At 42.5% G+C, this 18002-nt stretch overlaps 1 protein-coding gene across 3 annotated transcripts in view; it reads left to right on the top strand.

Moving 5' to 3' along the window:
- Positions 1–17855, top strand: part of CNOT6L (CCR4-NOT transcription complex subunit 6 like) — a 34972-nt gene extending 17117 nt beyond the window's left edge. For all 3 annotated transcript variants that reach the window (XM_080590412.1, XM_080590414.1, XM_080590413.1), the window contains 11 exons: positions 1786–1907; positions 2380–2566; positions 3106–3191; positions 3639–3728; positions 4673–4741; positions 6770–6927; positions 7931–8085; positions 9355–9506; positions 10844–11068; positions 11738–11940; positions 12301–17855. In XM_080590412.1, the coding sequence (XP_080446538.1) occupies positions 1786–1907; positions 2380–2566; positions 3106–3191; positions 3639–3728; positions 4673–4741; positions 6770–6927; positions 7931–8085; positions 9355–9506; positions 10844–11068; positions 11738–11940; positions 12301–12513 (1660 nt within the window). In that variant the 3' untranslated portion in view covers positions 12514–17855. The remainder of the gene's footprint in view (positions 1–1785; positions 1908–2379; positions 2567–3105; positions 3192–3638; positions 3729–4672; positions 4742–6769; positions 6928–7930; positions 8086–9354; positions 9507–10843; positions 11069–11737; positions 11941–12300) is intronic.
- Positions 17856–18002: the final 147 nt, after the last annotated feature.

The raw sequence follows: 18002 nt of genomic DNA, 5'->3' as shown, positions 1-18002 counted from the left end.
AAGGGCAAGGATGCCCAGGAGGAGATGCGAAATAGGGCCGCTCTGGCTCTCTGCAGGGGCTGTGAGGGTCTCTTCATGAGGCCAGGGGCTGCTGCTCCCTGCCTCTGCACATGCACACGTTTAACAGTGAGAATAAGTGCAGCAAAACACCAGATCTGGAGACTTAGCAGCTCTGAAATGTATCCTGTACCTGGAGCTGTGTCGGGCAGTACCGTTCCTGGTGTTGGGACCTAAGCTTTTCGGGTCTAATCCCGTGTCTTTAACTAATCTGTCTCATTCATCTCCCAGAACTGGATCTGTGCGGCTGAGCAGCGTGAGCGCAGAATCCTCTTAGGCCGTAGCTTTCATTGCCGTATGACTTCACCTGCAAATAGCAGGGCGCTATAATTAGCACCACGGCTTGCCTCTGCCCCGTGCTTGAAGCAGGCGGTCGTAATTCAGCGTGAATGGGATTCCCGTGTGTGCTCATCGGGGGGTGAAGACGCAGACCAGTAACCGAGACCGATCACAAAGGACAGCCCTGGTACCTCATCTCGCTGCAAAGTGCCAGCAATCCCTACCGGCTGGAAAACCTGCAGCACTTTAAACAGGGCTCACAGCGGGGACGCGTGAGCTTTGCGCAGCTGGGCTGGCTGAAAAAAGCTGAACGAGTTTCCTCAAATTCTTCATAGGTTTCTGTCTTGTCAGTTGAGCAAATGGCACCAATTAGAGTTATTTTAAGAGCTTCCCAGCTATTGGAGCCCATTGGAAAAGAGACATATGTATGAGGAAAAAAAATGCATCCTGGAGACCAGCTGCTTTGGATTTGTGTAAAATCAAGGTCTGTGTATTTTGTGTGTCTGGGGATGAAGAACAGGGCAGGGTTGACAGGACCAGTGACCAGAAAATTCAGCTGATCTTGTGTTCTTAAATCAAACAACTCCTCTCCCCCCAGGTGCTTCTTAGCCCAATGGCCTGGCAAGGAATGGAAGGAAACCTCCCTCCACGTCGTCTGCAAAGCGCATGGTTTTTGAGTGGGATGCCCAAGCTCTCTTCTGACAAGAATCTGGAAAATGAGATCATTTGCATTTGTGTGAAGCCCCATGTGTGTTAGAACCGCAAAAGTGAATTTTACCTGAACTTCCTTTGTGGCTCCTGGGCCATTAGGAGTCAATATGTCTTGGCTGATACTGGGCTCGAAAAACCACAAAGCACAAAAGCTAGACTGCTAATGGAAAAAAAATGAGCCAATTCCCCTTTAAATTGCAATTTCCAGTTTTGTATAAGTGGAGTGCAAAAGGGGGACTTCGCCTGTTGAAAATAATTGCTGTAAAAACAAAGGGAAGAGTCTTCCCTTCAGTTGTTGTTTCCTGTGAAAACTACGGGAGGGAGCAATCCGCATGCTTTTTCTCAGTGAATGGGCGAAACGCTGTTGTCCTGTCTACTTGCACAGCAAGTAACCTGGTGGTGATGGAGGTTATGCCTCGGTCTGGGCTATAAACGAGGAAATACAGAAATTCTGCATTGGAACGGTACAAGGGAACATTGTAGAAGACTGCAGAAAACCAAACTCTAGAGGGAAAAATGCCTTTTTCTGTTACGGGCCTGTATTCTGCAAAGGTCTGAGCACCTGCTTAGCTCCACGGGCTGTGAGCAGCCGGGCTGATGTCAGCGTAATATTTCTTGTCCATAAACTCCAGGGTGTGTGGTTCTGCAGGCTGTCACTGGGGATGTGATCTCCCGGCGGGGTGGAAATGAAGAAATGTTGTTAAGCGGCAGACGGTAATGGCTGTGATGTTCTTTCAGACTAAGAGGGATGCCAAAGGAAAAATATGATCCTCCCGATCCTCGCAGGATTTACACCATCATGTCAGCAGAAGAGGTAGCCAATGGGAAGAAGTCTCACTGGGCCGAATTAGAGATCTCGGGTGAGTCGATTTGCCTTTGAATTTTGGTTCGGCAGAGTTGTCGGTGCCCCGGAATTGCACCGGCCGCTTTCAGGGAGGGGATCCTGCAGTGAAAACAGTTTTTGTGCGGTGGGGGGGAGCATTAATTAACTTACCAGATTGCTTTCCAGCTTTGCTGACTCACTTGCAGCCCCGTTGATGTAAAACACCGACTGAGAATGGACGTGAGTTGTTGGATAGTGCTTCTCCTTCCCTAGAACCATACCTCTGTCTCTGTCCTCTTAACTGGGAGGGTTAGGTAACTGTTCAAGAGATGCTCCTGGAAAAGATAACACACAATTATCTTCTGCAGGCCTCACTGGGGCTGGGTTTTCACCCTGGGACCCCCGCCCAGCTCTCCCAGGGGGCGTTCTGATGTTCCCCATGGTTTGTATCTAATGGTTTGAGAGTGTAAAGCTGGCTGAAGATGTGGTTTGTCACTATTCTTTTTTAGGTAGAGTGCGGAGCTTAAGTACGTCGCTTTGGTCGCTGACGCACTTGACTGCTCTACACCTCAATGACAACAATCTGACTCGCATTCCACCTGATATTGCCAAGCTTCATAATCTGGTTTACCTGGATCTGTCATCCAACAAACTCAGAAGTTTACCAGCAGAACTAGGAAACATGGTATCTCTCAGGTGAGAGGAAGTACGCTGGTTACATTTTCAGGAAAAGTCTATATTCTGGGATTGGAATTGAGTTTGTTTGTTTTTTTTTTTTAATTTCGATTCACTCTTCTTTGACTTAAAACCATTCTTAGATTTAAGGTAGTTCTGAAAAATTCAAGATTGATATAAAGGTTCAGTTCTAGCAATTACTTTTGGTTATATTATTTTTTTTTTCTAATCTCTACAGATACATGTCCATAAACTGTGTAGTCTTCTGCTTTAAAACATTCTCACTTTGAGACTGTGTGATTGCCTGCTGTTTATATTTCCCTGATATGATTTTGTTGGATGTTTTGTTGTTGTTGCTTTGGCTTTAGTTTGTTTTGGTTTGTTTTTTCCTAATGAGAATATTTCAGTTGTGCTTTGAAATGGGAAGATTGGCATATCTTTCCATAATACAAAAAATTCAGCGTGAAAAGTGCCATCTTTGAAGATGAGCAGCACAGAGAGCTTTAAGAGCTTTCTTCTGAAGTGATAACTCATCAAAAGTGTTTTTGCATTTGCTGCAGGGAATTGCTTTTAAATAACAATCTGTTACGGGTTTTGCCTTATGAACTTGGACGGCTCTTCCAGCTACAAACCCTAGGTTTGAAAGGTGAGTGAGTTCTTTACGGTTAAGTATTCCGCGGAGTACTCTTGGATTAACGAGGAAGTTGGGCTCAAAAGCTTTGTGTGTTACCTCTACGTTTTCTTACAGTTACAGATATTGAGGTTAGAGCACCAATGACTAGCTAGTTTGGAAAACAGTGCTTATTTTTAATGCTATTAAGCTTCATTATGAACCTATTTCAAATCTATAAATAGGTAAATAAACCCCGTAATTTACTCTATTTATTGATTGAGGTGAGCTGAAGGAACACAGTCTGCATGTGCTAGCTGTTTCTAAAGCATCTGTTACTGTGGTGTTCTAGAGTTACAAGTTAAGCAATCTAAATACCTTCTGGGTCAATTTGTCTGTTCTCATTATGGGAGATTTTCTTTTATTGGAAAGCCTCAGGAAAGTCAGGCAGCTAATCACCGGGTTGTTTTCTGTTGTTGGCAGGCAATCCTTTATCACAAGATATTCTCAGCCTCTACCAAGATCCAGACGGAACTCGAAAGCTACTGAACTACATGCTTGACAATCTAGCAGGTGACAGACCTACAAACCTTGATTGACAGAAGTGGTTTAAAAGCATGCATAGCTGACAGTATTTGCCACTAAAACAAGAAAGTGAACCACTGAGGGGGAACATTTTTCTAACTGCTTTTATGTTTCTGCCAAGTGGTTCCACTCATAGACACACACTTGCACTCAGGGAAGGAAGTTAACATATTTCATCTAAGCTTTGCCCGTGTTACCCAGATGGTATCCCAAAATAACCCTTTAGTTTCCAACAAAGCCTAAAGCCTTCCTCGATAAAGCCATTTTGATACTTTCCAATAGAAATTATAATCCAAATGCAAGCAGGATGTCAGATTTAGATCTAGAAATACCACTGTGATTAATAATATCTAGGACCTGCCTCATGGTTCTGTAACTGAGCTTTCTGTTTTGCCATAGAAACTGTGGTAAAACAAAACAAACCTCCGCCTCTGCGCTAAATTTCCACAGATGGTCTCAGGGTCAGCTCGCAGCTGAACTTGACTGTGTTGTAAAGTGGCCAGGGTTTGACACGGCCCTTCTCTTGTGCCACCTCACAGCAATCCCTAGCTGCGTAAGTGGAGAGCACGCGTTGCAGGACTGACGGATGTGGGGCGAGGATAGGATGTCTGAACCACTGTCTCAACCGTTCTTCCTCAGCAATTTATTCAAGGTGCAGGACTCTTTCAGTGGTTCTAGATTTGCAAGAAAGAGACAAAAATAGTGAATCTTACAACTGACAGGCTTGTTCTTAACTGTAATTAACTGCTTCTGGCATTTAAATGCTTTTTGTGCATCCTTGTCTCCCGTGGAGCTTAAAAAGGCTGGGGAGTTGGGGTTGCAAATACAGTATGGAACATTATTGTTCAGTCATCAGTTTGATTTAGAAACTGTAACTTACAATGATAAACCCCAAATTAATCACTGTTGTGTGTTTTTTTTTTCTTTTTTAGTTCATCCAGAGCAGCTGCCTCCAAGGCCATGGATTACTTTAAAAGAACGAGACCAAATTCTGCCCTCAGGTAAAACTGTGGTTCTTTTCCCTGCGATCAAACAATGATGTGCTGAAGGACTGTTTTTGGGCTTTATTTACAGAGAATTCTTCTGGCTTACATGGCTCAGATTGAAAACAGCAATTTGTGTTCATTTGTATTAAATAATTAGCACATGGTTGTGCCGTAAATACAATTTTTGTAACTCAGATGGAATGCTGGTCATTTCTTCTCTCTGTTAGACTTTTTCATAACTGTTCCAGCTACTGATGCCAAAGGAGAAGAGCTCCTTTTTTAAAGCCTTTTCACAGAAATAATAAGAACTGAAATAACTGCATACAATTCCGTATCGATACATAAACTGACTAGAGTGAGACTTCGCGAAGTTCTATCTGCAAGAGAACACACTGGTACTGAGTGGTACTGAAGTTAGTTTAATGCCCTCTATTGTTGATTTTGGTGAAGTGCAAGAGGCAGCATTTCTTCAGTATACAAATCCAGTGCCTCTTCTTCCCCTGCACATCCTCAATATAGCCCTCAAAAAACACCCAAGAGCTTTTGTAAAGAACAAAAATGCTAATATTTTTATTGCAGAAGATCAGATTAGTAATCATCAAGGGCAATGTGGCAGTCCTCTACACTTTTGTTTTTAGAAGCTCGAAGATGGCAGGTCTTCAAAACTTAGCTGAATATTGTGTTAGGCAAGGTAGCATTGCAGTTAAGATCATCTGTCCTTTTATAATATTAAAGAACAACAAGTCCGAAAGAAAAAAAAAACAGTAGGAAAGGGGAAAATGCAAAAAGTCCTGTAAGCCACCACCACATTAGGTTCTGCATTTCTGTTTTAATATCCTTTACAAATCAGTATCTCATTGCAGTTCTACAGAGTTTGGTTTTATTTTTTAATCCATCATCTTTAGCAGAAACAGAATTTAGAATTCATTAAATAGCATTGCATTAAGCAAATGAGCTGTGGGATATTTCATGATAAAAACTGCAATAAGCCAATTGATTGTTATTATCAAATTGAAAGAACCAAACAGCAATCTTCTTTGACTGCAAGTAGGAAACATACAGCAGTAACCTCATACATTACATAACATACAGGTAACCTCACAGTAAAACCTCACTTCGTTCTCTGCAAATATGAGTAGTCTTTTCCAAGTGGCATGATGCTAGGGTGTTATATTTACTTATATTTTTTTTGAGAATTTTTTTATGTGAAAGCGTGATTCAGTTTGAATAATCTCATGAGCTGCATGCTGACTTCTCTCTCTCTTTTTTTTTTTTAAACGTCACCAAATAATATATATATGCTTGCCAATTGGTGATTTCATTTTTCATTCTCTTCCCTGACCTCACCTGGGGCTCTCTCTTCCCCTTGTACTCAATATACTTTAACCAGACGTAAGAGGAACAGCATTCTTTTCTAGGCCACTAGAAATGTTGTACGGGTGCTATGAAAATTGTACAAATGTTTTGGAATCGAACTGCCTAAAATGATGCCTTCTAAAGCAGCATTTCTTTCTGATGCTGTGGTATCATGACGTGGCGACAGCTTCTTTAGTAGATTGGTTTTGATATTGCTGTTGACCTGCACAGGTCATTTATGCCTGAAGTCGCTGTATCAAGGCACCTAATGCACTAATGACTGGGTTTTGACTCTATCACTGAAATGCGTGCTCCTTTCCTTCTGACTCCAGTTGCAGAGAGAGACACTGTTCCGAATTGTTGCCCACCAGTAGAGTTGTCCCATCCCCCATGCAAATCAAATTTAACTGCCAAATGGGATTGCATTGCTTTCTTACACATATGCCTTCTCATTTTGATAGTAAAGCTGATTTTTTTCAGGAAGAGGTTAGCCTTACATCGTAACTGCTGCCTCATGAGGGCCTTTTTACTCCCGTTCATGAAACTCTCAGTGGATTATCCCACTGACTTGTGTTCAGTAGGCCCTTCAGAACAGACCCTGTAAGAGCCGGTATTTTGACTTGAACACCTTCATCATTTGCTATCTTCAGAGCTTGGTAACATTTTTCTGTCTTTGTTTCCTTCTAGCTTCATTCACAGTTATGTGCTACAATGTGTTGTGTGATAAATATGCCACTCGGCAGCTCTATGGCTACTGCCCGTCTTGGGCGCTGAACTGGGAGTATAGAAAAAAGGGAATCATGGAAGAAATCGTCAACTGTGATGCAGATATCATTAGTCTTCAGGTAACCGGAACATTATTTTTCATCAGAAGCAGAAAATACTAACTTCCACCTTTAGAATGAAATGCTCCCTTGAAAACATCAAATTCTCCAGCTCACTAACAAATTCCAGGGCCTACCAATACAAGCTGTGCACACAGCTCCTTGTTCACATATTGTCTTGTGATTTATGAAACAAGATAAAGTGAGTGAGATAAACTTAGCAAAATTAGTATGTAATGTGCACTGCAAGATACGGGGTTTGCCTCTCAGCTACATGTCCTAAATACTCTCCCTCTGGGTGTATGAGGTTTCCTACAAAAGGGGAGACTGCAGAATGCTATATCCCCAAATGCCACTGTTCCTCCGTGGTAAAGAAATTAAAGTCTCAAAAATAATCTCACTGGAAAACGAGGGCATTGACCCATCAAAGTTAAATATTGATTGTCATTGGTACACGTATACTGTTGTGCTATTAGAAATCTATCGCCAATGTTTAGAACAGCTGAGCACTTCTGCCTTTAGACTGGTATTCTGTTTTCTAAGCAAGCTCTGGTAAGTAAATATTCCACACAAGAAGAGAATAGCTGTCTTGGTCTGAAACCTCAAGAGAATCCGCCCAGAGATCAGATGCTATTACAAAGAAAATGGATTGTTAGACTACAGTGAGAGACCCTTCTGTGTCAGAGTTCTCGAGGTTAAATATTAACTGGCACTGGATATCTATCGACCTCTAACAAGTTTTAACCTAGGACAGTATCTGCATTCATATGTCAAAAGCAGCAGGTGTAATCTCTTGCTATTCAAAATCCACCCATCACTTTCCCTTTTGAGGGGATTCCAGGTTATCCAGGAATGCAAATCTGTTTCCATCAGGCCATTAATCTAGGAAGTGAGATGATTTGTGCAAACAGAAGCTTTTGACTTCGGTAAGAGCTTCTGATTGCAAGCCAAGACAAGCACTAGCTGTCACATAGGAAGGGTTTACTCGACTTTGTTAGCCTAAAGTATTTGTGTTCAATTCCAGGAAGTGGAAACAGAGCAATACTTCACCCTTTTTCTGCCAGCATTGAAAGAACGAGGATATGATGGATTCTTTTCTCCAAAGTCACGTGCCAAAATCATGTCTGAGCAGGAGAAAAAGCATGTGGATGGCTGTGCAATATTCTTCAAAACTGAGAAGTAAGGAGCAGAAGCAGCTTTTCGTACATACATCATAAAAAGTTTGATTTAGATCTGAAAGTCTCCCTCTCTCAGGGTGCACAGTAACCAAACTACTGTGTTATAACACAAAAAAGTAAAGCTCACTACAAAGAATGATCCTCCCTCCCCTTGCTGCCCTGATTATTTGCAACAGAGTCTTTCCCTTTCTTTCAGACTAACGATATCTCTTAAGAATGTATCTTGAAGATATCTTAAGAAACATAAAAGTTGGAGGAGGGCTAGTATGAGTAAAAACACACATGCTTCACGTGTGTGTTTTTTGGCTGATCTAATAAATAGCTCACTTTCTTTACAAACCTTTGCCTTGCTTGACAAGTTTCACCCCCCTAAGATTAATCTTTAAAGGTCTTCAATCTTTAAAGCTGTGCTGGCTTAATCTTCAGGTATTAAAGGGTGTATTGCTGCCACAGGATCACAGAACACTCTTGGCTTTAATGTGGGTGTATTATTGAATATCTTTTCCAAAATGTTCTGCCACACTAAAAGCATCAAACCACTGGGAAGGCAGGAGAAGCTCTGGCATTCACGCTTCTCATTTGTGTGAACTGCTCAGGGGGCTGCACCCATGTTGTACCACACTGAGTATCCCTCTGAATATTCCCTTAGAACAGTTTTCAGTAAAAACTCTACCTACTTGCTAATAATAATCATACTTTTTATTATTATTATTTTCTGAGAGGACAAAAACAAAAAATCACTTTCAAGAGGCAGCTTTCGGTTTGTCCTGAAGCGAGGCGTTTTGGGGCATCCTATGGCTGTAAAGGAAGGAAAAAACAATGTCACAAAGCTAATGGTGGTAGCTAGAGGTTAGAAGGAAGCTGTTTTTAATAATGCATTTGCCCAAAGTAAAAGACAAGCCTTTAATTACTATCTCATCCTGATTTTTTTGCCTAGAACAGTTGTGGGGAGGTGTAATAACCTCTCAGCATTGCTCTGAGTAGTCCTTTCAGAGTGCTCTGCTGAAGCACATAAACGCTTCCTAAACCCCAGAGATCTCCTATTCCAGGACAGTCTCTGTCTTGTCAAGCAGAGACCTCTGCCCTGACTGGAAGACTGCTTCTTAGAACTGTTTTTGCTTCATGAAATGAGAGGCCAAAAGAAACGTGCCTCACCCTGTCCTTCAGACTCTGTCCCTGGATGTTGCAGACTGGAGGTCAGAGAGGAACCACGCCTTTCACGCAGCTGTATGTCACCCGTGTTCATGTGCGATTCTGCTTGTTTCACCAGGTTTACGCTGGTGCAGAAGCACACCGTGGAGTTCAACCAGGTGGCAATGGCCAACTCAGAAGGTTCAGAAGCGATGTTAAACAGAGTGATGACGAAGGACAACATCGGAGTTGCTGTGGTGTTAGAGGTGCACAAGGAATTATTTGGAGCAAGTGAGTATGACCGTGGCTATCTCACGGACTGACTGCTCAGTTCCCCTTGAAGGCACGACATTCCTTTGGCAATACATCTCCACGTGATATCACTGCCATTGGCGGTGGTAACCGAGTACTTGCAAATAAGCAAGCACTGCTCACTTTGCTAATTTGAGAAATGGAAGCCCATCGGTGGCTGAGGCAGGACACAGGTGACATGATTTCCAGTTCTGACTGCACTTTCATCCAGATGCCCAGCATTCAGCTTTCTCCTGTGAGGCTTTTGTCCTTGTTTAGTTAGACTGCTAAATTTTACTTGATGAATTAAGCTTTTCCAAGGTCACCGTGTCTGCATGCATATGCTCTTACCGGTAGTTGTTGGTAATATTCAACTTCTATTTTCAAGTCTCTTTTTTTTTCCCTTGATTGAATCCTTCTGTCCTCCCCCAGTGATTACATGACACTGCTGATGTATTGATGTGGAAGAATGAGATTATCAGGTGTCTTTTGATGCCACTTGATTGACTGACGCTCACTCTTTCATTATGTTTGATCAGACGCAGTAGACAATTTAAAGATACTTAAAATTGCCACCCTGCTCTGTCTGCGTGTCTGGATTTTTGATCACTGCTTTCTAATGTGTATTCTTCAAAGGAGCAGGGTGTCCAGATCGCAGGACAGGGAGAAATTGTGTGTAACTTCATGCCCCACCATTCAGAGTACTGCTTCTCAGGTATATAGTAAAAGCAGCTGTAGTGTTTTCCAGCAACTAGGTTCATACTGCATTTATTTAAGCAGATGCCTTCTTTTCCCAAGGGAGTAATTAATAAGCTAAGCTAATCTATTAATAATAATCTTAGCTGTGGCAACTAAGAGTCAAGAAATTTGCTTGTGCTTTAACCATTGAAGATTGGTGCATAGTTTATAAGTCAAGTGATGGCCACCTTCACCTTTAAGTTCATTATGTCCTTTAGTGACTGGGCATTGGAGAAGATTCTTGAGAAAATCTGTCCTTGAGATGTGGAAAGGAAGAGAAAGGGAGAGCATTCAGAAGATGTTAAGAAAAGCAGTTGACCAGTAGAGAAGGAATGCAACTGTAATTGTATCAGCTTATGCTGATTATTTCTTCCCTGTATTGGTGAGATTTAGTGAAGTGGTATTACGTACGAGCTGCTGATTTTGAAAGGAGACGTGGGTTAAGTAGTGCCTTTTTCTCAGCAATGAAAGGACATCTGTTTTCTGGTGTGCATCCCTTCAAGTCCTTAGTAGCTAGACCCTGATCATAACGAGGGATAAATCTGCTGTGTTCACACAATCAGCCTTTTCACTGAAAAAAAATGTATTTATCTATCTAGGTATAAAATCTCTTCATGTGGACAAACAGCTGCTTATTGTGGCCAATGCCCACATGCACTGGGACCCTGAATACTCGGATGTGAAACTCATTCAGACTATGATGTTTGTCTCAGAACTGAAAAATATCCTTGAGAAAGCCTCAAGCAGGCCTGGTAGCCCAACAGCAGATCCTAATTCTATCCCACTGGTGCTGTGTGCAGATCTTAACTCATTGCCTGATTCAGGTAAGACTGGTTGTGTCTTAATTTTTAACGTACCTTTTTAGAGTCCTTTTTTCCTCTGTGGGTGATTAAGTAGCTTGTACTTCCCTGGGTAGCTGTTGTGGAAAGATTTTTTAGAAGCAGCAGTCCTCTAAAATTTGAATGAAGAAAATGCAAGTCCTCCAGCTGAGCAGATTGCTTTTTATGATCAATCGTGCTCTCTAGAAAAGTTGGTCATGCCTCAAAAGATACATAGACAAGGACAAATAGATCTTAAATAAATGGTTAAAGAAATACCTGGATGGGAGGTTCATGACATAACATGAAAACTTCCTAAGGAGATGCACTTGCTTTAGTAATTGTGATTTTTGATACTGTTATATCAGGCACATGTAAAAAAGCTGCCTCTCTAGCACCCCTTGTGTCACATATATATAGCAGTATACACACTGTGGTTTTACTGTAATCCTCAAGAAATTGTGCCGGAACTGCTGGAGAGCTCCTGTTCCTTGGCTGCCTCTCAGAAAGGGGCAAACGTATCAGGAATGGACACGCTGGCTGTGCAGATTTCTGCTCTTTTTTTCCTGATTCCGTGGGGTCTCTTATCAATGGTCTGGTTTTTAACTCCGAGGGCAAAATTCCTCGGATCTTGTATTTTAAAGCAACTGCCTGAACCCTTTCCTTTGCAAACAGGTGTGGTGGAATACTTAAGCAATGGCATAGTAGCTGACAACCACAAGGACTTCAAGGAGTTGCGTTACAACGAGTGTCTCATGAACTTCAGCGGCAATGGGAAAAACGGGGCTTCTGAAGGAAGAATTACACATGGCTTCCAACTCAAGAGCGCCTATGAAAACAACTTGATGCCTTACACCAATTACACTTTTGATTTCAAAGTAAGCAGCGATTTTTCTGAAATGGCAGACATTGACCTGGTCTCCCCAGGATGCTGTCTTAACTTTCTGACCGTTTCTCTCTGTTCCTGTAAGTGCTTCTTCACTGGCTCCTACACTTGCTGGACGCTTTCCTACCACACAAAAGTCCTTGATTTGTTGGCGTTTTTAAGCTTCTGACCTGGCTCTGGCCAGTGACTTAACGAAAACGGATGCAGTGCTTTGAACGCGAAGTGGCGTGCGCATTGATTTCCCTAATTCCAGGGCCGTGTGTCTTCCCGTGACTCGCAGCGAGCAGCCAGTCGAGTTGAGGTTGCCAGAACCGAGGCCTGTTCTCACTGTCATGTTTCTCTTTCTCCCTAGGGTGTGATTGACTACATTTTCTATTCCAACACTCACATGAACGTGCTTGGTGTCCTGGGGCCTTTGGACCCTCAGTGGCTGGTTGAGAACAACATCACTGGGTGTCCACACCCTCACATCCCTTCAGACCACTTCTCACTGTTAACACAACTCGAACTCCATCCTCCGCTCCTGCCTCTTGTCAACGGTGTGCACTTGCCGAACAGGAGGTAGTGGAGCCCTGCCCCTTTGAGGGCAAGGACCTGTTGTTATGGACCTGTACAGTTGTAAATCAAAGTATATAGGAGTGAAGTATGGCCAACCTTAAGCTGCTTCTTCAAGCTCCTTTCCTTATGTGTTTGATATGAGATTTTGCACATTTTGGTGCATATTGGTATCATTTGGCACTAGGGCTGGAACCAAAGTATTATTCCCTTTCCAGGTTTTTAATTTAATTCTGTTTTTTAAACTGGCAAGCTTTTTCTTTTCAGTAGGAAGCTGCACTTATAAATGGACAAATGAGATTAAAAACTTGCATATTAACGTATTTAAACATAAAGCTTTTTTTTCCAGAACGGGGCAAAACGCGCCAACCTTTTAGGAGAAAGAAAAACAAAAATAGAAGTGACTGGTTTGTAGGAAGAATATTAGAAAATCTGTTTGTTTGAACCCAAAATGGAGACTGAGCTCCGCATCCAAAATAAAATTTGCACATTAGCAAAGCACTTAATACCCGACTCTAAGTTATTAGCAGTGTGGCCCTGCCCATTATTTAACTAACAGTAGAAAACCAAAGATGGCTTAATACCCATGATAAAACTTGAGGTCTAAATTCTCGTGACATAAATTCGCTTACCACAAAAATTCCAATGAACATACATCTCACAAGGATTGAGTTTGAGCATTTGATGCCATGGTAGATCGCTTGCTTGGCAGACATAATGGTAGCTTTTGTTTTTTTGGAGCTCTGAAGAACGTGGTCCGTTCTGGGCAAGATATTCAGGAATCCAAACGGCCTCTGTGAGACAGAGCTGCCTCTCTGCTTTGGCAGGCCAGGACGACCCGCTGCTCAGCGGCATGGCTTGGGAGCAGGGTTTTGGGGGTGGGAAAGAATTGCACTTAAAGCAAGCAGTTACAAGCAGCTGAGAACAAAGAAGTTCCAATTCCCTTCTAGGTTCCCTTTGCTGAAGTTCAGTTGCAAAGATGAGGAACTTTGGATGAGCTGGTTGAGCTTAGGGTACAGGAAAAAGCCACTGGAAATGATCTTAATTCTGTCTCCAAAGCGCATGTGAGGTAGCTGTGTGGATGCTTTTGTCACTGGGGGAGAGAGCAGTAGCCATAATCATTCCTTGGATTATTTTTCCTGACCCTAGTTGCCAAATAGCCATCATATGTTTTTAATAATCTTTATTTTCTGTTGTCGGTCAGGGTTGAATTCAAAAGCTGCTGGTTCATTCCCAACTGTTAATGCTCTTTAGATGTGTTGGAAATCCTTTTTTCTTTTTTTTCTTTTTTATGCTCTAGGTGGCCAGTTCAAAACCTTGTGCCTCGAGAGGCGTTAAACCTAATGCAATTTTCTGCAAGAATTGGTTGGCTGCTTAATGTTAAAAAAAAATGGCACAGTAATAGGAAAAGGTTGTGTCTGTGTTTTTAAGTTTTTCTTTATTCTGCTTTTTTGCTGCTATAAGATTTTCTTGAACTTATATTTTAAACTTTTCATGCACTTTACTGTTTCTAGTCTCAAAATGTGATATTTTTAATAAATGAAAAAATTTTCAATTACGTGAATGAAATTTTTAAACAGATTGATAGCCTATATTTATGTCTCATTCGTATACTTAAAGAAGTCAAATTTAAATTGTTAAATCAGTTTTAAATGCTAAGGAGCCATCTTCTGTCTTGCAAAACTGATAAGTCAGGCTGTTCCTCTACTCTTTAAATATGCATTTCCTTTGTCGTTTTATACATAGGAAATTATCCATAGGAAAAAGCAATTGGACCTAGAGTAGAAAATATTCCCTGACTTTTGCTGGTGGGCCGGGGAGGGGATGGTGTGGGACAAATGCAAAAATCAGTTCAACGAAATGACAACTCCCTCTTTAAAAAAAAAAAAAAAGTGCCTAAAAATGGAGGCGTCATCTATTGCCTAACATAAATTGGAAGCTATCATAGCTGGGTGAAATTAATGTACATAAATTGCTTTGTGCAGCACCAAAAAAAGCCCTTTTGAAAGACGGATTTTCCTCTAGGTGCAGGTATCTCTTTTTTAATATACCTCAGCGTTCGACACCTAGCCATGCAGATAAATCGAGAACGTGACTGAGAGTATAGTACTGGAAAGTAGAATAGCATGAAAAACTTAATTTTGTGGACATTACCTTTCTGTAATCAGCTACTGTATCTTTTTTGGACGGGGGTTCTCTGCTCTGGAGGTATGCACTAACAAACCATTCTCCTCCTTTCGTACACGCATGTTAACGAGCAACGTGAGCAATATTTCCTACCATACTTCACTCCCAATATTTTTTGAGATGTTTGTATAAAATGGAATTTAAAGTTCACCTATGATTGTATATGAACTGCAGAGGAGCCCGTTTATTAATAAAAATAAAAACCAACAACAATCTTTTGTAATATCAGGGTGGGAGAGGGTGGGGATGAAAACACCAACAACCGGTAAGCATTGTAAACTGCGCAGGTACTGCTTTCCTTTGGTTTATAACTGACTGAAGTGTTCTGTTGCAGGAAGGTGTTTAATTGGATTTTCTCTGCTTCAAAATGCACCTCACAAAGCCCATTATGCTGTGCAATTTTTAAAAAGTTCTTTTCCCAGACATTGCACAAAACCTCTGGATTTAAAAAAAAATCTGTTTAAAGCTCTGTTCATGTTTCACTTGTTGCACGTAACTGGGGGCATGTTTGCTTGCCATTCACACGTCTGGCTCCCTCCCTGTTTTCCTCCTGGTTTTTCCCCTTCCCTGCAGAAGGAGCAGTAAGGGGGTCGTGCTTTTTCCTCTAGCCGAGCAGATTTTCTGCTCCCAGACGAGAGGGAATGTGGAGCCCTCGGCATGCCTCGTGTTGGGATGTGAGCTGTTCCAGAAACACATCTCCCACGTGGCGATGCTCCTTTTCTTTTGACCCAGAAGGATGCTGACAGCATCCTGCAGGGTATTTTCTAAGGGAGAGGGAGGGAAGTAATACACGAACCCAAATATCACCAACTATAAACAGTTTTTCTTCGTGGCTGCCCCTGGTTTCTCTTCCTCGAACAGATTGCATTGCCCTCACAACCAAAAGCCTGGAAAAAAAAGCTTGAAGCCTTTTACTGCTCCTTGCTGTCTTGGTTTGGTTCCAAAAATACTGTGCCTGGTGTCAACTTCTAAGCAACAGCACTGCCTAAAGCAAGCAGAGAAAAAAAAATCCAACACCGTTCTACAGGCAACTTTTTAAAATTCAATATGGTAAATCTGTTAGCTATGGGGTTTTGTGTGTATATATATATATATATATATATAAAAAGAGAATTTTGTACAATGTAGCTGAATATTTTTGTTTCCTTATTTTGATGTAAGGAGTATGAACATTTGCGTACCACTCGCTGAAGTCAGGTATGGCACAATGGGTTCTGAGACCAGCTTTTCTTCCCATTTGCCTCGTTAAAAGCTTTTTTCCGTCATTTTCTGGCATTCATCGAGAAAATATGTCATTTTGTCAGCAAGCTGTCTCTGTGTGTCCGAAGCCACTCCTGTTTAGTCTGCAGAAGCCTTCGGAAAAGTTCTTGTTAGGCTCAGCTCCTCGCTATTCTCTGTTTTATAGACTATAAAGCCAAAATCTTTGAATCCCAACCTTTTCAGAAGCTCTTACCACTGACCTAACATAGCATCCAAAACCGTGCTGTGGTCTTCAGAGGTCAGGCACCGCTGCAGGCCACTGCAGGTCTCCCACCTTGCCAGCTTTGCTGCTGGGACTCCTAAATCCGTGCTTATGTGCTTGAACTCGAGGCCAGGCTTACAAAGGTGCTGAGCAGCTGCAGCTCCCAAACCCTGAGTGTCGGGCCAGGTTTCTCCCAGTGCATCAGCATGGCTTTAGGAGGCCGGCCAGGTTGGGAAAACACCATGAAGGTTCCCAGCTGGAGGGCAGTAGTGATGCCTTCCTAGTAGTGAGCAGCAGCCAGAGCGGGCTGACAGCCCTTAGCGTTGAAGACGAGATTTAATCCCAGCAACGCAGGAGTAGCTTTCATTTTTTACAAGGCGTTTTTAAGCTTCTAGCATCCAAACCTTCCTTTGGCGTGAAGCTTGGCATAGCGGGGTTGATGGAAAGGTTTTTTTTCATCCTATCCAAGCCAAATCAATAGCCTGCACTAGAAATAGCACAACAGTGCAATACCCACTTATGTCTTGGTTTAAAAGGGAGTCTAACCTCAGACAGCAGTTGTCATCCCCCAAGTCCTCAGCTTTGTACGTAATTGTGATTTGTCTGTTCTCAGCTACCACACATTTCTTAATAGACTTTTTTTTTTGGTAATAACGATTTAATGTCCAATGTAAACATAAGGATTGATGCTCTCCCTGCTGGGAGAGCCAAGGACTGAGCCAAGCACGACCTCATCTGGCACTCCCCCCAGCTTCCTGAGACGATACCAAGGTGTTAGAGTGAGAAATGCCATCCCTCCCTCGTCATTTTACACCAGTTTATTACACTTTTGCAATGGATCTGTGTTGTTTTTTCTTTTCCCCTAATAACTAAAGAGTCCCTTTCCTCACTGCCAGTGAAGCAGGTGGTGTAGCCCGTAGGTGGATTTGAGGGATTCCTGAGGCTGTGCAAACTCCGGAGCCTGCCGTGTGCCCTGGCATGCCCACCAGCAGGAGGTCACTCCACTGAAGCCAGGCTGTTGGAAGAGCAGTGGGTCACTCTCCTACACAGCCTAGCAGACTCACAGTAAGGTCAAAAACAATTTATAGGCGAGATGATAAAGCTGCAGACGCAGCTGTGAGTGACGCGGGACCTTCTCCTGTGACCACTCTGTGCTGGTGCTGACCACGGGTTTGCTTTTCTTCTGGGAAATGAGTGCAGGGACTCTCAAACAGCGGGGCTGATGAGGTAGGCACGGGTACTGCACAAACAGCAAAGGGACAAAACCAACAGCCTCAAAGAGCTGTCAGCAGGAGAGAAGTCGTTTGACTCCCCAGTGGGTGTTCGGAGGTGGCAGTTCGCTGCTTCGGCTGTGTGTGAGGACAAAGGACTCCAGGAGCAGTTCCTGGGAGCACAGCTGAAAGTAACCAGGAAGGTGGAGAAATAAATGCTCGTGCGCTTTGGTGCGGGGTTTTTAACACAGCACTGATGGCAACGCACGCCAAGTGGTGTGGCTCTTTCTTTCTGCCCTCTCCTGCAATAGCACGATGTATTTAGCCCGCACAAGCTCTCACCGTTTAGCGGCGAGGTTCGGAGTGATTCTGGTCCATGGTCTCATCCTCTTTGTTCAACAGTTCCTAAAATTTAGGCATTTTTCCAAGTTTGCATTTGTCTGTATTTGTCTTTGTTCCAAAGCAAGAATTAAAAAAAAAAAAAAAAAAAAACATGGTGGCTGTCTTTACAAGTGACGTTACATGGCTTTGTTTCTAGTTTTTAATTACTGCATCATGTGTTTTCCTTCTGAAATTAAAGTGTTTGTGCGCACCGCGTGAGCTACATCTGCCCTCAGCCCCTAACCTCAGGGGCCTGAA

The sequence above is a fragment of the Anser brachyrhynchus genome, assembly GCF_964034855.1.
Source record: "Anser brachyrhynchus genome assembly, chromosome: 4".
Lineage (NCBI taxonomy): Eukaryota > Metazoa > Chordata > Aves > Anseriformes > Anatidae > Anser > Anser brachyrhynchus.
This window is presented reverse-complemented; position numbering and strand designations above follow the sequence as displayed.